The sequence below is a fragment of the Myripristis murdjan genome, chromosome 16 (assembly GCF_902150065.1).
Source record: "Myripristis murdjan chromosome 16, fMyrMur1.1, whole genome shotgun sequence".
Taxonomy (NCBI): domain Eukaryota; kingdom Metazoa; phylum Chordata; class Actinopteri; order Holocentriformes; family Holocentridae; genus Myripristis; species Myripristis murdjan.
Window position 1 is genome coordinate 7109021 of NC_043995.1, and position 22773 is coordinate 7131793.

At 41.9% G+C, this 22773-nt stretch overlaps 2 protein-coding genes across 3 annotated transcripts in view; one reads left to right on the plus strand and one right to left on the minus strand.

Moving 5' to 3' along the window:
* The window catches only part of ulk4 (unc-51 like kinase 4), a 132168-nt gene extending 129618 nt beyond the window's left edge, over positions 1-2550 (plus strand). For both annotated transcript variants that reach the window (XM_030073149.1, XM_030073150.1), the window contains exon 37: positions 2002-2550. In XM_030073149.1, the coding sequence (XP_029929009.1) occupies positions 2002-2062 (61 nt within the window). In that variant the 3' untranslated portion in view covers positions 2063-2550. The remainder of the gene's footprint in view (positions 1-2001) is intronic.
* Positions 2551-4516: 1966 nt separating this feature from the next.
* On the minus strand, positions 4517-22555 carry ctnnb1 (catenin (cadherin-associated protein), beta 1). The gene is made up of 17 exons (XM_030072118.1): positions 22397-22555; positions 14232-14282; positions 12968-13192; positions 12449-12702; positions 11922-12160; positions 11331-11532; positions 10829-10973; positions 10544-10647; positions 10073-10207; positions 9756-9959; positions 8737-8895; positions 8405-8524; positions 7384-7534; positions 6883-7004; positions 6671-6731; positions 5663-5919; positions 4517-5315 (listed from the first exon to the last, which is right to left on the minus strand). Exons 2-16 carry the CDS (start codon positions 14242-14244, stop codon positions 5705-5707), a joined length of 2349 nt encoding a protein of 782 aa, XP_029927978.1. The 5' UTR covers positions 14245-14282; positions 22397-22555; the 3' UTR covers positions 4517-5315; positions 5663-5704.
* Positions 22556-22773: the final 218 nt, after the last annotated feature.

Below are 22773 nucleotides of genomic sequence, written 5' to 3' on the forward strand. Positions count from 1 at the left end.
CACACTGCTCTCTCATACTTGGCAGTGACCTCAATTCTTTCTACTGTCATTTTGAATGATAGGCTTCCCCCAACTTCCTACCGGCAACAGTCTGCTCTCCTCACCCCTCCCCCACCTGCCCTCAGAGCCTAGCGCCTGCTCGGCAGCCTCCATCATGCTGGATTTTCAAGGCAGGCGCTTTCACTAAGCCATGGTACTTCTATAAAAGAGTGACATATTGACAGAAGTACATATGACTTTGGTTTATGCGTCGACTTTCAAGGAAATTCAATGCATTGCATTACAAGGAAACAAGGATACAAGGAATTTTATTGGTCATTATACAACAGGTTGTATAATGAAATTAAAATGTGGTTCCCTCTTGATTGATTAATTGATTGTATAGAAAATAAAATTATTAAACATGGAGGAGTGCAGATGGTGCATTTAGTAGTCCCACAGCCTGAGGGAGGAAGCTGCTCTGTAGTCTGGTGGTATGGCAGTGGATACTTCTGTATCTTTTGCCTGACAGCAGCAGGGTGAACAGGCTGTGGCTGGGGTGGGTGTTGTCTTTTAGGATCTTTTTGGCTCGGCGCAGGCACCTCACCTCCCCGATATCACTGATGCTTGGTAGATGGGTGCCAATGATGTTTTGGGCAGTTTTAATCACTTGTTGCAGAGTCTTCCTGTCCTGGGCCGTGCACATCCCATGCCAGTTTGTGATGTTTCCAGTCAGGATGCTTTCAATCGCTCCTTTGTAGAAGTTGACAAGAAGAAAGTTTCCTTAAGAAATGCAGCCGTTTCTGAGCTTTTTTAACCAGGGCAGAGATATGTGAAGTCCATGTCAGGTTCTCTGTTATGTTGATTCCCAGGAACTTGAAACTGCTCACTTGCTCCACCTCAGCTCCATTGATGTAGACAGGGTTGTGTGTCTTTGCCTCCTTTTTTCTAAAATCAACTATCAGTCCTTTAGTTTTGCTGACATTAGACGCCATAGTCAAAAATATTCCACCAGAAGAAGGTTTAACAATGCTCACAATCAAAACCCAAAGATTTGCATAAACAGTGCTGTTACGGTGAACTTTCACAACTTTTACAAAATGTCCTCCTTACCATGCTGTGTGACCTACACAAAGGTCACACAGCATGGTAATATTTTCCAACAAATAAAATATGGTCAAATGAAAAGAAGACTGCTGCACATCTACAAATGTGCAGATTGTGCCCAGAGTATCACAAGTGCCAAGGCTTACAAATTGACGGGAGCTCTGATAGCACTCTGACTTAATTACAGTCCAGTTTTGAGCCAGACTGCTTTGGTGCTCAGATTGCCAGGTTATGATCACATCCATTTCAGTAAGCCCAGGGAGATAATGTCTAGGCTCCTTCCTGCCTGTTCTGCCCTCAAATGTAATCAAGACCCCAACTGAATTACTGACCACATGCTTTGTCATATTTATACAATAATGCTAATGTCAGTATTGAAATAGTATTCTGGGAAATTGAAATCACAAGTGCCAATATTTTGCACATAGAAGCTGAAAATATGAAGAAACCTTGATGTGGTTTGCATACACAATTACAAGCAAATGTACAGAAAAAAGAATTTGCCTATTTCTTGCTGTGATTTCTCTCTTGTCTCTCATTATCTAAAAAAAAAAAAAAAATGGGAGGATGAAATGTCACATGTCCGCTGTAGCTGACGTTCCAGGCCTGAAACCCAAGCTGTCATTGCTGAACATTCCCTAATGTAGTTGAGGCAGATTTGGCCTGGACAGCACGGAACTGGCTCCAACTACAGCAGTGAGTTCCACATATAGGATACTAGTGTGGAAGCCAAAATGAAGGATACTAGTGTGGAAGCAAAAATTAGCAAATGATAACATTTGCATTCATGGAAAAAGTTTTCAAAAGCAAAAATGAGGTTTGTAGTTTTCTAGAAATATACAGCAGGGCTGAAGATATTAGGCATGTAAGTGCATGTGTGGCAGTTTCACTGTAATTTATTTTTCTCTGTTTCAGGTCTAATGTTGACGTGGCACCTCTGGCTGCTGAGATCCTTCAAGAGATCCACACCTTCTGAAAGACGCAACATTCTATAAGCTTTCAATTGTGTTGGACCTTCAGCATTCCAAAGACGCTCAGCATTCTAAAACTTTGAGCATCCCAGAAATGTCAAACATTCCAGAACCTTGAGCATCTTAGAAACTTACAGCTTTCTAGAATCTTCAGCGTCCCCAAAACTTCCAACATTCTAGAACCTTCATTACAGAAACATCCAAAAGTCTAGAACCTTCAGCATCATAGAAACGTCCAGCTTCCTAGAAGCTTCAGCGTTCCACAAGCGTCAGCGTTCCTGTGCCTTGTGCTCTGCTTGTTAGAAGCTGTGAGCAGAGCCCAGCCCCCAGTGTTCAGGTGCCTTAGCTGCCTTGGGACTGAAAGCTCCGAGTTTTTCTCTAAATTGTCTAAAGACAACAATCCTTTATTCTTTAGAAAAAAAGAAAAAAAAAACAGAAAAAAAACTTAGATTTACTTCCATCTGGTTTTGTTTGATAAATCACAATAACATAACCCATATTAACTTTATATTTAATATACAAATGTTGTATGAATTCTTTGTTATATTTGTTTACTGTTGTTATATTTATGTACTGTTGTGGTTGTGATTGTCAGTTGCTTTAAAGATAGTTTTTGATTTGTTGCTTAATACCACTTTGTATGTTAGTTTTGCTTTTATAATACAAAATCATTTTTTTATTGCTGTTTATTTTTGTGGCACAATCAGACAACCTCTCTTGTTAGCATCACACTGTAATTCCAGGAAATATTTCTGAGTTGTCACCTGCAGTTTCCTGAGCTCTGGATTTACGTTGGAACAGGCTGTAGCCCACGACTCGACAGGGTCAAGAGTGAAGAGACGATGAATGAATGAATGCACAAAGTCACAGGTTTCAGATTGTCTTCTCTCCACATGTATCTCTCACCACATTTGCAATCTGATCAGTCATTCAGTTTGTTTCAGTCTTTGCAGTATGACTCAGATCATTTGACATCAGGGTCAAAATAGCTGCCATCAGGCTACACAGGGTAATACCATGAGATTTAAAACCGACTATTGCGTATCACAAGACAGTTCTTCAGGTTTGTCTTGGCACGTCTAGTCATCACGGTTGGCAGAACATTAAATCTGTCTGCCATCATACATCAGTAGTGTGACTACACCCAATATTGAATTTCTGTTTGGGCTGATGGTAAACAGAGAGCTCAATTACAGCAAACCACAATTTTCCTTCAACAAACCCAATCAGTTTGCAACTGTTCATCTGGGAACATTATGGTACATGATTGAAAATGCAAGTAGCAGGAACCAGAACATAGTTTAAAACTAACAGCCTGGTATATATTTCTGTACCTAGATGAGCATCATGATGAATGGTGGTTGCATAGTAATTAAGTCTGTATGTAATTCATTGTTAGCTGCCAGTGAATCATTTAATGTAATTTCTGTAAATGTGGATATAGTGAGCATGTCCAGATTCAGAAGTTCTCTTTAAGCCCTTCCACCAATCTCAAGTATTTCCCGACAAATCTACTGGCAGGGCTTTAATACTGCGTCTTCGTCATCCCTATGTTATAGTTAATGAGACATCTTCAAATACAGTCATTTTATACTTCATTACAGTGAGTGTCTGTGCAGGTGCCCCATAACCCTCTCTCTGTACAAGAATTTGCCCATTTGGAAAAAAAAAAAAAAAACTCCCAGCCACATGTGGTCATGACTGGCAGGCTTTTGGTTCTTCACACCTGGCTCTGATTGCATGTGCAGTGCAAATCTCACTAATCTCACTAAATGTGCAGCAAACACAGCTGTCACTGTCCAGTTGTCCAGGAGCTTCCACCAAGCTTCACAAACTGAGCTGACACATTCTCACGTTTAGAAGACAGCAGACTTTCAGACCACAGCACTGGCCTCCTGCCAGCCTAGCAGCATGTTCTTCCAGGTCGATCTGGGCACTTCTTGTTTTCACAGTGGGTAGATTGTCAGTTTTTCACACGTAGCTGTCAGAAGTGTGAAACAGTGGTGTCACATCTGTGTTGTTCAGGTCATCCAACACCTATGCCATTTCTGAAAACTGCTCAGCACATACTGTACATCACGCTTGGTGTTCACATCGACCCCGTCATTACAACTTTCATTCTTGGCAACACTATGCTGGGTCTGATGCTGTGTCTAGTGGCACACATAGCTGTAAACTGATGTTCCATTACAAGTCCTTTGTATCAAAGCTGAAACTTGGTGTGATGTGCAAGTAAGGTGCATTCAAAGCATAATTAACATAATATATATCAGTCTTACATTGGATAATCAAATATTACCCCAAAATTGACCGCAAATCTGCCCTTTAATGAAGCCCTTGCAACATCATCCAAACACCACCCATGTGATCTAGTTTCAGTGATTTCATTTGGTGACGCAGATGTTTCTCATCCTGGATTCAAGGTGTCAGTGAAATGAGGAGGCATGGAGGCATCCCAGTGAAATGACAGTCCATTTTATTGTTTCAGAACACAGCAGGCTACAGCATCCAGCTCCTCCCACTACCCCACCCCTTAGTAACAGCAGACCAATAAGAGCCCTCCTCCACCCCTGTCCGTCATTAACAGCCACACCCAGCTAGGTCAGCTACACCCCCTTTGGAACAGCGGAGACACCTCAGTGTCCACCTTTAAAGCAAGAAAATAGCTTGATATTTGGACCATGATTTCCAATTCAGGTTTTTATACAAAAGCTACACAATGTTACACTTGATCATCAGAATACAATTCAACTGATTAACTTTAGTGTTTGGACACCATTTAAAACGTGATCAAATTCTTTACTTGGATGGAGCATTACCACTAGAAAACTCAACACTACCAGACTTAAAATACAAGGGACTGCAAAAACAAGAGATGAGTATCATAATTCAGAATAATCATAAAGCAAGCTAGAATCAAATCGGTACCATTACAGACTTGAAAGGAAAAAAAGAATAAAATGTAAAACAACCGAATAAAAGTAAAAAATTAAAAGAAAAAAAAATACAGACATAAAAGGGTTTTTAAAATTCAACCGTTGGGATCTAACTCCGTGTGTCGTGTCAGGATTGGAAGTCGGCCCACTGCAGGGCCACACCAGAACAGAACCGCACTTAAATCTAGTTTGTCCCCATGGAGTTCCCATAGACAGGAAACTCTGCTTGCTGTTGTTGAGTCGTCTTCAGGCACTTTCTGAAACCCCGCCTCCTCCATATGGGCGAATCACAATGCAGGTTCATCCAGATCACATGATACAGCTGGGAGGGGAGGAGGGAAAAGGAACGTAGAAGGAAAGAGGAGAGGAAGAAAGGAGGAGGGAGACGAAGAAAGACAGGCATTGGTGAAGACCACACACACAGATCAAAAAGACCGAGTAACATCACACATGGCACAACACAGCTTTCCAATTAGTAGCAGTCTGAACATGCAGCAGCCACAGTCAGTAAATTCACCCCCTATATCTCCTCCCACAGCCTTTTTATCCAGACAGAAAGCCTCCCCACTGTTACTGTTCTCACTGGCCCTGTTTCAACACCTTGGTTAAAAAACAGCACAGTGTGACAGTTTAGCCATTAAAGGCAGAGAGCGGAGTGTGTTATCTTACCTAGTAGAAAGTGTAGTGTAATGTTGGTCGTGGTCTTGGTATTTACAGGTCAGTATCGAACCAGGCCAGTTGGTTGGAGTCGCCAGGGGGCAGGCCATCTATCAGGTCCTGGGCGTGTCCCAGGTCAGGCAGCCCCTCTACAGGGGGGTAGTCCTGGCCAGGGTGGTGACCTCCGCCCAGGTCATGGTCCATCATGGGCTCCATGCCCATTGAGTCCCCTGCGTAACCCCCCGAATGGAAGGAGCGGTAGCTTGGGTCTGGCAGAGGGAGGAGTGGGTGGAGGAGATGCAGGGAAGCAGAGCAGTTGTTAGAGCATGTTAACAAACCAAGCCGCCACACAGTAGTATGATCACACACTGCAACACAACACACTGCCCAGCCTCCAGCAACAGACAAGACTAAACTATGGATCAACTGCATTTAAAATTTATGGTTCAGTTCCATGTGTAAAATACATGATGTCTTCAGAATCTGGTTGCACAAACAGAAATCCTGATGCAGTAGCCAGCTTGTCCTCTAGTCCACCTCCCACCTCCAAGTACTGCACTTACTCTGCAGCTGGCTAGCTAACAACCAATTACAGTAGGTTGTGCTGGAGGTATGAAGAGCAGTGTAAATCACAAACAACCAGCTATCCTCACCCCTTGGCGTAATGATTACCACTAACAGTGTTAAGTTTTGGTGTGAAATCCATTCCCATACATCAGGACCTTTAATTCAGCCAATCTTATTTTCAGTGATGACAAGTACAGAAATTATTATGAGCTGTATGCCAGCTTGCTCAAGGGGTAGAGGAGGGCAATCCAATCCCAGGCCTGGAGAAACTAACAGGACAGGACATGATCACAGGAGCCCAGACCTGAAAGGGCACTGTTTGTATATTTCCATTTGGTGCAAAGATGAATCAATAAAATGTTTCTGTAGCCCAACTGCTGTGGTTCTGTGACATTATCCCTTCCTGTGTTTCTTCTGTAAGCCTCCTAACCAGGCAGAGTAGAATTAACTTACCCTCCTGTCTGTAGCCCAGAGGCTCTCCCTGAGCTCCGATGTCCAAGCCCAACTCTCCAGTCTGCAGAGGGAGAGACAGAAAATGAGAAAGGAAAAGTAAGAGGAGCAACAGTTTCATCAGGACTACAGCAGCAGTAATGGTTCTATTGGGCATTGTATACAGTATTCAAAAACCAAACTAAGAGTGAGTCCCAGTACACCTTTGTACTTACCTCGTTCCAGGCCATGGGCTCTGTCCTGAAGAGGGAGCTGGTGAGTTCTACAGAGAGCCGTTTCTTGTAGTCCTGGGGTTTGTCCTCAGACATGCGGAATAGCACCGCTGCAGCGTAAGTTGCTGTTGGGTACAATGAAACATTAGCCCTCTCTTTCATATGCTTCAACTATAGTGTTTTAAGTCAATGTATTACTACAAATAAAACCTAAATAATACAGCAGCCACCGCTCAGAGGCCATGCTTCATTGTGATGGTTATGGTTACAACACTGATTTGGCTTGCATTGTGTGCAGGACATTAGTGTGGCAGGAGGACATCCTACTAAAAGAATTATGGCTTGTACAAAAAAGGTTGCAATTAGGAGTTTTTCAAGTCCAGGGTTTTATACACTTAAGTTGCATGGGTGGAATGCCTCTTCTGAACATCTGCTGAGCTCTAAGTAGCCATTATGTGAATGAGGGGTGGCAACGAATGGATGTATGTGTGTGTGTGTACATACCAACTCCCTCATTGCGGCTGTGCAGTAGTTCTGTAAGTGGGGCGGTGGCTCCCTCAGCCTCAATGGCCTCAGCAGCCTCTTTGTCCTGGGCCAGCTCACACAGGACGCCTGCTGCTACACGTTGGATGTTCTCAATGGGAGAATACAACAGCTGCACAAAAATACAGAGAAGAGAGGGTTATGGATGTTCATCTAAGCTTCAACAATATTCTGCTGCTACAATAATATCTGAAAAGATACAGAAACCAGAGCCACATGGAGAGTCAGACAATAGATGTAATTTTTTTTTTTTTTTTATGTTTTGTTAAACCAGAAGAGTTCCCTTTCCCAGTACTTCCAGTTTTATGTTGCCTAACAGAACCATATCTGGGATCATCATCAACTACCTCTGTAATAATTTAAGATAAAAGTTAGTGACCTTTTTTATTTGAATGCATTTATTTAAAAATATTTTTAAGATAGTGGCATCACTATTGGGTTAAATAATTACGTATTTAAATAAAAATGTACACCTGTGCATATGACAAATCAAATCTGGGAGGTCCGTTACCAATTGAGATATTTGGATCAAGTTTTGAAACTATCATCACTGTGAGGCAATACCACTTTTCCTACAACCCCAGTTGGTAAAACTAAAAGGTCAAACTACTGGCAATGACAAAGACCAGCATTGACTGGCATGGACAAAGATGAATGTGGTAGAGAGAAGAGTACACTGAAGAACGTGACAGAGTTAGAGCCTAAGTGTAAAAGAAAGCATGAGCATGCAAATGAAAGAGGACTGTGTCTCCTGTGATGGCTGGACAGTTGTGAATATAGCCCCTGCTGAAATATTTTAACCTCAGGGCAATGTATAGTCCTGCATCTGCAGCCTAGAACACATAAGTTTAGTAAATCCTAGGATATTACAGCAGAAAGCATGACCATAAGAAAAGAGTCAAAGAAGGCTGATGAGTGGGGAAAAGCAAGTTGGATAACATGCATGACAGAACAAAGGAAGAAAAGCTGAAATGAGTTTTACCTGTACAAAGAGTGGAATGGTGTTAAGTCCTCTGATAACTATTCTGTTGTGAACGTCTCTGGCCAGGATGTGGAGTGCTCCTGTGCAGCCTTCCACAATCTCCTCCATACGAACTCCCTCCTAGAGAGACAAACATTCAACTAGTTACAATGACAGTAGTGACTCTACAGCCCTCCACTAATCCTGGAATTTTGTGAGCAGGTAATGGTGACAACTACAGAGCATCTTGTTGAAAAGGCTAACATGTGATTGCATGTGGAAACTTGCTGAGTGTGTTGATGTAGGTGATCTATGTTTATATGGCTCAGAGAGGTGCGTTTGTGTGTTCTCACCACAAACTGTTGCTGTGTGCCTCCCATGCTTGTGCGTCTCTGTGTGTCTTGGTGTGCTCTGACCAGCAGCTGTACCAGTCTGGGGATGGCACCCTGCTCTCTCAGAGGGGCGTGATTGGCAGGACACAGCGCCAAGTTACGGATCAATCCCACTGTGGCCTGTAAGGGAACAAAGGGTTAGACATCAAGTAAGAGAGCTTTAGGTTTTACATTTATGTAGCCATTACTAGCATCTGACTGGGAACTACAGCTGATGTAATCAGTTCACTAGTATGTGTAATATTCATTAAATTAATACATTCTGTATAACAATATGGTACTCATTACACATGTATTTTACAAAAAAAGAACAGAACTATAAAGAAAGTTAAGATAAGTCTAATGAAGCAAATCATCTGGACAATTCAGTTCCAATCAGAGGGAAGTTGGTCACCCAACCATATGGACAGCTACTTACACAGCTAACAGGTATAAGTCTGCACTGACAGGTATTTTAAATGCAAAGATCCTGAAGTTTCTATTTAAAATTCAATATTTCTTCCAGACTTTGACTGATTTTGGTATTTTAAGTGTGATTATATCAACTATTGGTTAGGCAAGAAGAGCCAAGATGACATATTGTTCTCATCCAGAGTGACAGAACTTTTCAGCAGTCAGGTGAATACTGCAGCCTGTACAATGGAATGAGCCCAAAAAACGTACAGACTGCCAGTGAGAAACAGCTTGCAGCTGTATGGCAGTGCAATCTGAATGCACAACAGCACCATCACACCTGATGGATCCAATGGAAATAAGCTAGCAATGTGAGTTGGATACAAGGTATAATTATGTCCATTATTCACAGGGGTAATACACTGTAAACCAAATCTGGGCCAATTATTTCAGCCTTCAAGGTGTGGTCAAGTGCAAACTGATTTTCAATGACAATATAATTAAAAGATCTTCCACATAAATGCCTAATGAAACAAGGGGCTTCCAGTTAACCTCTGCTGGCAGGTCTGTGTGTGTGTTGTGTGTACCTTAATAAGCGGCCAGTGTGATGGTGGATGCAGTAATTTGACGACCACTGGCAGGCCATAGTGGAGTCTGACAGCGTTCTGGGCCATCTCTGCGTCCTGGTGTCGAGATGTGAGGTGACGCAGGGCACAGATAGCTGGCTCTGTGATGTCTTCTCTGTCTCCAGCCCGAAGCACTGTGCGAACTAATGCCTCAATACCTCCAACCTACAAGTCACCAGAGGTTACAGATGTGTAACTGAGGAAAACAATCATTGTCCTCAATGAAAGCTATAGTAATTTGGTTTTACTGTACGTAAATTATTTCTGTGTGTACTAACCTGGCACACCATCATCTTGTTTTTGTAGTTGTTACAGGTCAGATTGGACAGGATGCCAGCAGCACAAGTCACGACATTGATGTCATCGCTTCCTAGCAGCTGGACCAGAGTTCCTAGGAGTCCCTCCATTCCCTCCTAGAAAGAGGGGATGACAGTATGTAGTAAGTAACAGAGGAAGGATGGGTACACAGTGAAATCCCTTGGTCTGTGCATGCCAACTGGGGATTTTGTATGTACACCATTTTTTCCCCTTATCTTTCTTAGAATCTGACAGCACTAACAGCATGTTTAACACTGGATACTGAGATGTAGAAGCAGTTCAGCTGAGGACAAACATTTCAACCATGTCTTTAGTCTCACATAATATGTGAGACTCAAGACATAAAAGACATAAAACTAGGATCACATTTCCTCATTTTTCCCCTTTTTCTATTTAACAGTTTATGTCAGGGGCAGGTCTCTCCACCTCACCTGTTTGGTGGCAGCATCTGATAAGTTCCTGAGAGTCCAGAGACAATTCTGGACCAATCTCTGGCTGGGGTCTGTCAGATGGAGTCCCAGGGCCTGCATACCTCCTGCAGAGACAGACACAATTTTTAAAAGCATTAGAGTGGCTTACTTGTTACATGTGAAATAACTTAATATAAATCATAGAATGTCCTGTTTGCATGTTTTAAGTAGTTGCTTTTCTAAACACTTAAAATGCTTGAATGCACAAAGGCAACAATATTTATGGAGTACAAAGACCAAACATACCAGCCTCCACAATGGCAGGCTTGTTGCTGGAGCAGACTGACAGTACTTTGAGAACTCGACTAGTCGTCCACAACAGTTTCTCATAGGTGTAAGTCCTCATAATGTTGACCAAGGCCTGAGGGCCACCACTGGCCAGGATGATCAACTGTGCAGAGTGAGAAGAGACAGGAGGTTAGATTGGTTGATGTTCTCCTGAAGACTGAGGTTTCAGAAAGATTTACTCCACTTTTTGCCAAGACACAAATGCATATGGCCCTACAAATTGAAACGCACGATCACATTTAATACAATTTAACTAAGTAGGGGCAATTATGCAGCCCCAGTCCATAAAAAAACAAAACTGAGGCAGATGTGCAACCAAAAGTGCCCTTAAACAACAGTTGTAAAATGGACAAGAAAACTGTGTCCTCCATGGTGGGAGCCACCCAGTTCAGTGGAAGATCAATTAGAGAAATGGGGGGTAACATGATCACATCATCCTAGCCTCCCTCCAACCCCTCACCTTGCTTTCCTGGTTTCCATAGGCCAATATCTGCAGACAGTCAGTGGTGATGGCTAAGAACTTGACATTGGTTTTGTTGAGCAAAGCAACCATCTTCTGTAGTCCTCCAGCTAAACGGACAGCCATTTTGGCTCCTTCCTGGTGCAGGAGGAGGTTGTGGAGGGTGGTGATGGCATAGAACAGGACCGAGTCCACTGGTGATCTGTGGACAGACACACAGGACTATTAGAAATTTAAATAAATAAATAAAAGTCTCAAAGGAGGTTGTGGGGAATGGTGATGGTACAAAATAGATTTTTGTCAAATGAGGAACCAGAAAATAACCAGAATTAGATATGCTTATTATTAAGTCCCTCAGCCTCCTCATCTCTCCACATCTCTCCCTGCAGGTCTGTGGCAAATTAACAACCAAATGTTTTTCCCACATTTCTTTTATCCCACAGTGGGTCACTGTGTCACAGGTCTGATTTTACAGTCTATGGTGATTTAAACCTTTTTTTTTTTAGTTTAGTTTATGTCTATTTTTTCCAGCAGATTTATGGCAGAATGATTCCAGAAATCCATGCATTCCTCGATTTCTATCTTCCTTACCCCAGCATTTTAACAAGGGCTGGTATTCCTCCCGACTTGAAGATGGCCAGCAGTCCCTCTCTGTGATGGGACAGGTTGTGGAGCGTTCCTGCGGTGCAGCGAGCTGTCTCCACATCATTGGTGTTCTGCATGGTCCTGACAATGGCTGACACCATCTGAGGGGAGCGCATGATGGCATGACGCGAAGCTTCTTTCTTTGATAGCTGGTGGACCATCACCGCTGCCTTGTTTACTACAACCTGGAAGAGAGCAGAGACAGAAAGTTTAGGAAATTTCAGTAGTTAAAAACAATTAGAGGTTCCAGGGTTTGGTTGGAATAACAACCTTCTCTGACCTACAATTTTAATCCATCATCACCCTCTTCTCATTCCCAGAAATGCCAAAAAAGGAAAAAGCTGCAATAGCTAAAAAGATTCAAGTAACTCTGCTCCTCCAAAACTGAGACAATGGCTCATCCTTAGGCATTTGGAGTTTTGACATGGCACTGTTCTCTAGGTGAATAGGCATGTGTATGAGCCCTGCTCTACCTGATCCTCGTCGTTGAGCAGCTTGGTGAGTTCTGGTATGGCTCTGGTTGCCAGCTCAGCATCGTCTTGGTAGTTGATCAGATTAACCACAGCGTGTTTGAGCATCTGTGAGGGTTCTGCCAGCCTCTGGACATTGGTGGGGTGTGCTCCATCATACTGGGTAGAGGGGATCTGCATGCCCTCCTCAAGGGTCTCTGGGAACATGGCTGCACGCACCCGCTGTGCACGTGTCATGGCATACTGACCATCTATGTCTGGGAGAGACAGAAGAGCAGTTGTTTCTTTAATACAGGCCTACAAATTTCTGTCTGAGCCATACAAATCCAGGCTTCTCTGTAAACTCATGGTAACACAGCCTTCTTTTTGTTCCTAAAGGCCTTTGTTGGTTTTCAGCAATTAACAGTAACATTACAGCACATTTACCTTGCAGCAAGACCATGTGAGCTTGCTCACTTTAAATGGACTGTTAGAATTAGAATTTACCTCAGCCTTGCTTATAACTGTAGCATTACTACACACCTTGCACTTGTTCCTGGGAGAAGTTCTGGTTGAAGCCCTGCTCCCATTCATATAGGACCTGGTTGTCGACGTCCTCTTCCTCTGGGTTTCCCTTTCCACTGAGGGAGGGAGCTGTGGTGGTGGCCCCAGAGTGGATGCCTGAATCCAGGTAGGACTGTTGCTGCCAGTGACTGACTGCTGCCTTACGATCTGGCTCCATGGCCATGTCCAGCTCCATCAGATCAGCTGGACAGAACCAAACATTAAAAATTGAACATTAACAAATAGAAAGAAGTTTGAAAATATCGGTGTAATCTAACCCACTTTACAATGCAGTCCAAGACAATGGATGGCTCTGTGAGAGGAGAATACCAAATTAAATTTGATAATCCATGTGGAATTCTCTATAACATATTTTGAGATCATTAGTAATGACACTGCAATACAAGGAAACCCGTTTAATGTGTGTGCAATGCTTGACAAGCAGCATGTAAAATTAGTTCAGTAAATTGGATGCTACCGACAGAGATGTCTGAAATTAATTTATAGATACTGTTATCACAATGATTAATTCTACTGTTTAATAAGTTTAGGAATAAACATGACAACACTTTTCACATCTTGTATCAACAAACTGACAATTTCCAATTTCAGGTAACGTTCTTGAAATTCAAGTAAATGCTTTTACACTGCAAAATGTGACAATTATTAATTGTGGAAGATAAACTTTAAACTATATATTCTATTTAAGAATGGACAAATTTACTTTAGTAGCAAATTCGTTATATAGTCACACTATATACATACATATCAAACAGCAGTCATATCCTAGTTATAATATAGGTGGTCCCTCCAGATACAACACCAACATTTCATACCAGAGGATACTGGCGGGCTCAAATGCACATTACCAACAATGCACAGCTCATCAAAATGGCTTTTCTTCTCATTCTATCAATTTTTCATGCCATATTTTCAAACTTTGATGATATACATGAGATTTATCAGTAAAGGATGTATTCAAGTGCATAGTTTGATTCTGCACTCATTCCAAGTCTCAATTTGAAATCAATATCAAATTTTCTGCTGTTTAATGACTGCATAAATCTAGCCTGAAAGAAATGACATTTCTGCACTGCTGCAGAGATAGCCTATAAGCACTGCCTACTAGTCAATGCAGAGGTGTATGTGTATGTGAGTGTGTGAGAGAGAGAGGGTGAAATTGAAGCAGTGGACAGCACAAAAAGTGAGTATGAGTGTGCCTTTATTAAAAATATGAACTCACCCTGGGAAGCCATGTTCCTTTCTCAAACCACAGCCGGCACAGCTTCCTGATCTGAAAGACAGGACAGAAAACACAGTCAGTCAAACTTCCTTGTGTAACTCTCCCCCTGCATCATTCCTCCCCCTCTACCCCACCCTTTCCTATTGTTATTTCCTTCCATTCAAATACCGGGGGTTTGATTACAACCAAGAAAGCACAACTCAGTGGGGAGGAAGGCAGAAAAACAGACTCTCCATTAGAAATTAATGGCAGTGCTGGCTTAAAAAAAAAAAAAAAAAAAAAAGACCCTGACAAGTGACTTTCCAACACCATTCCTTCCTCCTCCGTTGCCTCTCTCCTCTTTTCTGTTCAAGCCAGACATGCAAACAGCAGTAGCTCATACACAAAGCCACCATTAAGTGGAGTAGCTAGCAACTACTTAGGTGAGGAGGACAGGAGGAAGGGGAGTAATGGGTGGAGAGAGAAAAGCAGGCAGAGCGAGGGAGGAGGGCAGACGCATTCCAGCGCTGGCTTTGAAGCTGAAACCTCAACCCCGGTCTGCGGGAAAGTAAACACTGGCAATGGCAGGAGAGAGAAGCAGAGGGAGAAAGAGGGGATTAATTTGAAGAAAAAAAAAACAGAGAAAGGAATGTCTAATGCATATTCTTCTAAGATAAAGGGTTACGACTGAAACACACAAACAGGAAATGGGGACAGTGCAGGAAAGGAAGAAAATCCCCTATAAAATTAGATACAGAAATGGAGGTTGTACCAAACAGTCAGAAATCCTGGGTCAGCCCCATTGAAAATTACATCCCTAACTATTTTAAAATGGCAGATGTATCCAACAACTGAATGCAGACCAAATCCCTTGCAATCAGCAGCAAACAGGTTTGGACATGTTCTGATATTCAAAAACGCACAGTGGAGAAATAAAAGCAGGGATACACAGGGCTACAGATTAAGTGGTTTATATCCATGCTACCAAAGTAAGTCGAGGTGAGAGGATCATGAGTTTTCTGCAGTGAATTTACCCAGCTAGAAATATATACCTTGTGGCACATCACTTGAGTCCACACAATCCTGTACAAGCTACTCCCTGTTCTCCAAAGCACACAAAACCACTGGTTAATGTAGTTACATGACCTTCATTTTAGATCAAAACTACTTTCTCCATAATTGTCTGTTTGGCATTGGTGGCTACCTTAAGTTGAGCACAGAAAAACTCTAACCAAGTCTTTCTAATAAGATAGCAGCTTTATTTCCACGTGACAGCACTATGAAGACCTAATGCCACTGCATAATTTGTTGGGGGAAAAGGACAACGTAATTTTTTACATAATGCTGAGTTAGTACGTGTGCATTCATCTCACTTATGCATCACCACCACCTCAGTCAACGAGACTACACCACAAATACTGCATTGTGACATATTGTCAGTTAATTTTGGTAAGTGTGTCCGCATTCCAGCGCATGTGCCAATCTGCCATGTTGACAAACAGAAAGGGAAGTGGGGACTGGGGACATTAAGTATGTGGGGGGATTTGATGAGAGATTCCTTTGACTCTAGGATTAACAAATCCAGTCAAATCCAGGTGCTTTGCCAACATGGAACCTGCTTGAAAATTTAACTCGGTTGATTGCCTCATGAGAATTGCATAAGTTAGTACTGACTTGACACAGGCAGCAAAGTCATGGTACTAGACCCGATACTGAATTTTTTAAAGGAATACCCAGGCAGAGTTCAGCACCATAACTGACAATATGTGGGATCCAATCTGGCTAACGACCTGCTGTGTGTAAGTCTCTCCCACATCTTAAATTAGCCTTCAAACTTATCTTACTGATGTAGACTAGGTGAATGCATTAAGTGTCCAATCACAAAATACAATAGCTGTTGTATTTGGAAGAAAGCAAAATATCCAACTGCTACAAATGCAGCATAAAGATGCCACCCTAGATGAACAATTTGTCAAGTTTGAACTTGCCCTCACTTATTGCAGCAAACTCAGTCACATAAAGACATTAAGTTTGCATGTTGCTACTTTTCCTTCATTCAGTGACATCACACTAGCCTAGAGCAACACAAAACTTCGGCCAATTAGAAATGCACCAGTACCACTTTGCCTCTTTACCAATTCTCATTTGAACACTGTGCCTTTACCAACATAAATTTTGAATACCCTTTGAAAAGGGAAGAACATTTACCTGTTTTGATTTGATTTCTGACATAAAAGGCCCTTTTGGTTTCAGTTTCAAGAGTGTGGAAGTCTGCCAAATACCTGCATGCTATTTTAGCCTGATATAGTAATATTCCATACTAGTGCTGTCTGTATTGAATCACTACAGCCGATACAGCTCTGACTGCATAAGGCGTCTGGTAGGTCAAACACACACAAAACAGTAGCCGAACTAGCAAAAAGAAAGTAAAAAGCCTCCCTTTCAAATCCACAGGAGCTGCATCAGTCAAATCTGAAATCCAAAAATGGGAGCACAAATTTAAGCTGGTTTCTAGGTTGGTAGTTTTTTACTTATCTACTTTAACCACTTATTATTAGGAAGTCTCCTGGTCATTCTTAAGTCTCAGCTCAATGACCAAATGTGATTGGGCACTGGAGTGTTCAAGCTATGAGGATTTGTTGCACCCTGCCTGAGGAGCGTATGCTGACCAAGATTAGTGTTACATACTTTTCATAAAACATATGCAGACATATCTACAATTGTTTCACCCATTTTATTTAGGACTGTCCACATTACTGATGATTGTTTAGCAAAAATTTCTTGTCTGTAAATATTTTGTGAGAGCACCAACAGTCACTCCTGCAATATGGTCACAATATCAATACAGGTACTTGGTCAAAGATACCATGATATTTGAATTTGTACGAATCACCAAGGCCCTAATTTGATTGCCACTGGATTCTTCACTTTAGTTAACTACATGACTGATGTCTCTGTTCTTAATGACTTTTATTTATTTTCCTGTCTACAGAGTACTCTAATCAATATTAGATCATGTGAAAACCAAGAGGTAAAGTGAACATTAAAGATACCTATATACAAAATATAAAACAGCCAAGCCACAAGTGGTAAAGTCAGTTAAGTGTCAGTGTAGGAGAAGTGGGAGTTTTTGAGTTAAATGTGGCTATCCATGTGCAAAAACAGTTAAATCGCTGTTCTGAATTACCTCCCTCCTCTTCTTCTCTCACACCGCCCCTGCTCAACATTGTCATTAAAATTCAGTCTTGAGTCAGGCTCTGTAAATGCTGCTCCTAACCACAAACACACCAACTCACATTCACTGTTCACACGCTATCCTCCCAGCATAGCCCAGGCCTGCCCTCACATAACCTAGCCTGGTCCTAATCGGAGCCATATGTCTCATACTAAGCCTGCATACAAATCAAACATACAATCAAAGCACACAGTGAAACCATTTACCATTCACACTAGTGGAAAATGTGGCTCTTTACATCTGGCTTTGGAAACCTCTAGCTGATGATATAGTTTTTTGATGGGCAAATAAGCAGCATCTGGCCTCCTAGCCAGATAAAAAATAGCAAGCTTAATCTACAGCCAGATTCTGACCGTCAACAAGAAAATACCTCCTTTGATTTAGTGATCCTGGATATCGGGCTAGCAGCCTAACCGCAAAAATCTCAACTAGAGGTTTCTTTGAAGCCAGATGTTAAAACCCCCTGTAAAAAGAGCTGTGCCTGGTCCAAATAGGACCCATATATTAATACAGAGACATCAGTGAGTCAGAGAAACCTGGAACTAGCTGACTAATGACTGAGCCATCACAGTCACCAGAGACACGTGGCTGTCTGTGTAATGTCTAGGGTGGATTGGGTAGAGGTATATGTGTCAAATGAGTCTATGTAAGAAAGATAGTGGAGCTGAAGCCACATGTAGCAATACTTGGAGAGATGACACATTGAAGGTTGAGAAAACATCACATTTGAACTTCTTGGTACACACACACAAATGTGACATTAGAAAAGCAGCCAGATTTACTCACATGAACACAAACAGCTGTATGAAGTTGAGTGTAACCACATCACCACCACTGCCCTGGGTCAGCAGCCACAGTCAAATGATAGGCTTACTGTTCCAGCAGAGAGCTGGATGCACTGGAATTGGGTGCTTCGTTACACTACCGTCTGTTATAACAAAGACAAATATGGCTGTTCGTATAGAGAGGTCTAGCCAGAGAGTTCACTTTGTTGTGTAAATGATAAACTCTGCTCGGGAAGCCAGCTGTCAGAAGCCACATAATTCTATTATTGAGACTGGTTTTGATGCCACCTTATAGAACAAAGTCACCAGTGGTCAGTTAGTTGGACCAGCCCAACTTAAAAAATGGGCAATACAGTCTATGGCTTGTACGGGGAATATATCACTTCACTGTACTATTACACGGACAGCTCTAGTCAAACCAAAGCTAGGATCAAAACAGTAGAAAAAAGCAACAAATAAAAGGGCAAAAAAAAAAAAAAAATGCATCTCAATTGAAAACGTAAAAAAAAAAATCCTGCACTACAAGTTATGGGGTGGCTTTGGTTTTGAATTTGTGATGTCTCAAATACATGGTATGCACCATGGTTCTCTGAGCCAACAGGATAATACACAGATAGGTCTTGCTAAAGAGTATGGAGGGAATTTCAGGCAGGTCTAGGTGGTAGCTGAATCCAGATTACATAAAACTATAATGAATTAACTGCAACTATTACAAAAAAGTGGTTGTCCATATATTATGACAGATTGACTCTGCCATCTACAACATCAGCACCTAGCTAAATTAAAGGTGAAAGCCATCTGTGTAAGCTAAGTGGAAAATCTTGCTTCTCTAAATATCCTGCAGGAGATGGGAAAATAAATTGGAATTGCAGTTACATGGGCAAAAAGGCTACTGAATAATCACAGCCCTGCTCTGACTACTGCATATCCTCTCCTCCTCTGCTGCCTTTAATTTGTGGAAAATTTAAGGCAGCATAGGAGGGCTGATAAATGTGTTTATTCATAGTTGGAGTTCAAAGCAGCTAAGCCCATCTGAACTCTCAAAACCCATGTCTTCTCTCTCAGATTTCACAGCCTGTCAAATTTGAGCCAGCATGCCCCAAAGTGTTAAGACGATACAAATTCACACGATGTACAAAGACCATTACAGCACAACAATGCAACAATCCCTAAAAAATAATTAAGCTATACATTTCCTTCAAAACAAATACACTTTGCTCCTTTGCCAGCAGCTGTGTGGTTTAATTTTAGCGACTCCTAAAGGAACTACAGCAAGTATTTGAGAATGATCAATACCCTAAAAATAATAAATGCAAAATTAGCCTGATAGTAGAAATGACCAGGGTTAGGGTTAAAAAGCAAATTCACATATTTGTATTCATTCAGAGCAGAACTTCAAAAGCACTAAGTTCATCTGAACTCATGCGCAGACCATTTTCTCTGAGTGAAAAGCTAAAGTGGGCTGCATGTCAGTGCTGGCGACTACGTCCCTATGTGTAAATGACCCTAACAAGCTGAATTATCGGCCCAGGCAGACAGACAGGAGCTGCCACAGGCTTCAGTATTAGCAACATAATGTGCAGGGTCAGCAGCCCTCACCGCTAGCCGGCAACAATACACTAGAGCTCGACGCCTGCAGCTGCTGCAATGTTTGGTCTATGCCTAGAATACAAAACTCTGGAAGCCTATGGAGAAACAGTAGCTCTAGGAAATGTCCATGAGACTTGATATGAAGATGGCCTTTCTAGCCCTACATAAAAGGTTTTCTCTAATTTGAGAGGAAAACTGGAGTGTGAATATAGGTTTAGAAATGCAAAACAACATCTGTGAAATAGGATTCAAACAAATTGGGTTGCCAAAAGTGTGAACTGTTCCTTTACATGGAGGAAAGCAAGTATCAGGTGCTTTACACCTGGACACTGAGCAAAAGGACTGAATTGTTGTCCCTAAAGCTGCACAACTGAGTGTTCATTTGTAAGTGCATCCTCCAAAGGAAAAAAACAAACAAACAAACAAAAAAAAAACATTTTTCTTTAGAGGATGCACTTACAAATTAGCACAGGCTCCCATTCTGAATGACACATTGGTTGTAAACTGAAGCCTAACATTAATACAAAGTGACTAGTGTTCCCGTTTCCTAATGCAATCAACACCTTTCTCTATTACTTTCGACACTGGAAAACGTGGGTAATCTCTGCAAACACCAACTTAAAGTCCAGTATTTTTCTCAGTTTGCTTTTTGTATTTTATATCTGTGATGGCATTAGTATTTGTAAATGATTCTGTATTTTTCAAAGACAACCAAGATGGTCACAGGGGGAAAAATAGACCAACAAATACTATAACTGCTCTATACTAAAGGTCCTGAATACATGTTGGCAGATATCACTTGCAAACGGGTGGATCAACTCAGATTTTACCACTACCGGCCTCAGATGCAGCATACACCCACGCCTCCGTCCTCAGTTCCTCTGAATTTTGAAAGAAACTTTCAGGTATTCACGCAAATTAAACACTGCATGTCAGGTAATACTGTGAAATCTCTCGCCCACTCACAACTAAACGGAAGATGGGAGCAGAAAAACAAATAAACTGGGAGATTTTAAACAGATTTTGAGCACTGCAGTTGTTTGTGGGGCATAAACACACCATGTGTTAGTAGTCCATATTGTTGTTCAGTGTTAAGTTCAAACCTCTCTGTCTAGAGTCCTATTACCAGGACAAAAACACAATCAGTTTTGACTTCAATTTCCAGGATCAGTGCCCAACAAAATCTTGATCAGCAAGACAAGCCGTAAAGATCCACCAAACGCAGTTTAATCTCTCCAGTGTCCACACATGAAGAGTGATAGATTACAGCCCAGTTATACCATACTGTCGAAAAATCAACTGTTTAGGATTACTCCCTATTTTAAATACGTGGGTCTTCCGAATGAATTGATGAAAAATCTATTAACATCGCCATTCGGTGTCGGGTTAACAAAATGTACGACGAACACAAAACAAACATCTGGTTATTTAAGCCGATCTCACGATACCGTGTGGTCTTTTCTAGGTCGGCAGGATGGAGAGCATCAGTGAGGAAACCAACTTCTTCCTTAGTACGCCGCCTGTCCCTTACCAGCCGTCACCTAGACTACGTAAAGGCAGCAAAGGATTTCGTAAACATCCAACAACAACAAAAAAGAGAGAGTCAAGTGAGACATAAACACATGCCTAAATATCCGAAAACCTTTGAAAAAGTAAGCGGCGCCCCCTTCCCCACAGCTGCTTGGCTGTCCCGACTTTCCTACTCCAGCACCGCCGACTCAAATTTCACACTCAGGCTCCTCCTCGTCTTCCTCCCCAAGCACAACGGCGGAGAGGAATTTGTCGGTCTTTGTTTAAAAGGACTGGTGGAAAAACGCATGGTGTATGCACAAAACAAACAAAAGTAAATACCTAAAATACAAACATACGTTTGGGTGTACATCGCGTGCACTTGAAGCTCAATCTAACGATAAAATTCAATTGCTTTCTCGACTGCGATGTTCCAACTAAACTTTCAACCTTCGTTAAGAAACGTTACTTCACTCGTTTTATAAACTTGGACGGTTACAAAACCAATAATTAAAACCAACAATGTTAATTAACATATACATAAAACAGGCTTAGCCAAGTGTTCATCTTCGCCCCAAGTAACTTAAACAGCTGCAACAACCGGCCAAAAGGCGAAACTAAAGTCAAGCAAACATGAGTCAGAATAGTGGAATGTAGCCAGAAGCACGAGTGGGCTAGTAGTAAAGCTAACTAACATTAGCTATCGTTACAATTAACACAAGCGAGGGCATAACATTGGCGTTATTTCCAAATCCAGACCGAGGTTTTCGGAGAAGCTGGGCGTTAATATGTTATAGCGAGTGCACCCGCTACCTATATCAACTACTGCTAACCGTGTAATCTCTAGAAAACCGTGGATATCGCCGGTGAAACAGGCATAATCCCACCAGACGATGGCTGATTTATCCCAAATATTTGTCGTGGACCAGGTGGCTCGCTAGCTGCAGCAGCAGCAGCATCCCCGGCCGCCCCACACACAACCGACTCCATTCCTGGCATTCAGCGAGAGCTCGAAATGAAAAGAGGGAGAAAATGTGGAGAGCCGCAGTTTGAATGTTGAAGCCTACCCTTGTCAAAACAGCAACTCCGTCCACTCGGATATTGAAGAATAAAACCAGTTTCAAATGGAAAAAGTCAGATAAAATGTGAGGACGACCGTCAGCGGGGAGCTGCCGTCCACTCCCTCCGCAGTCAGCCGATATTAACTTGGTTGTAAAAGCAGAGTCTGGGAATTTAAGATGGCGGCGCTTTCTTATAGACCGAAGAACGCCTCCAGTGGTTCTATATCCTGCCGTGCGCTTGTATAAAATAGACACTCAATCAAATAAAACCTTACTTTATGCCAGTTCAGCATATTTTAAACATTCAGATAACCACCACTATGGCTATACGCGATTGTCGTGACTTTTATGTGCTCAAGTGACATCAAATTGGCGAAAAACAC

Coding starts and splice junctions, on each gene's coding strand:
- ctnnb1 (XM_030072118.1), bottom strand. Junction 12,161..12,448: donor TGCTCAACGACGAGGATCAG/GTAGAGCAGGGC, acceptor GCTCTCTTCCAG/GTTGTAGTAAACAAGGCAGC. Junction 10,974..11,330: donor ATGGAAACCAGGAAAGCAAG/GTGAGGGGTTGG, acceptor CACTCTGCACAG/TTGATCATCCTGGCCAGTGG.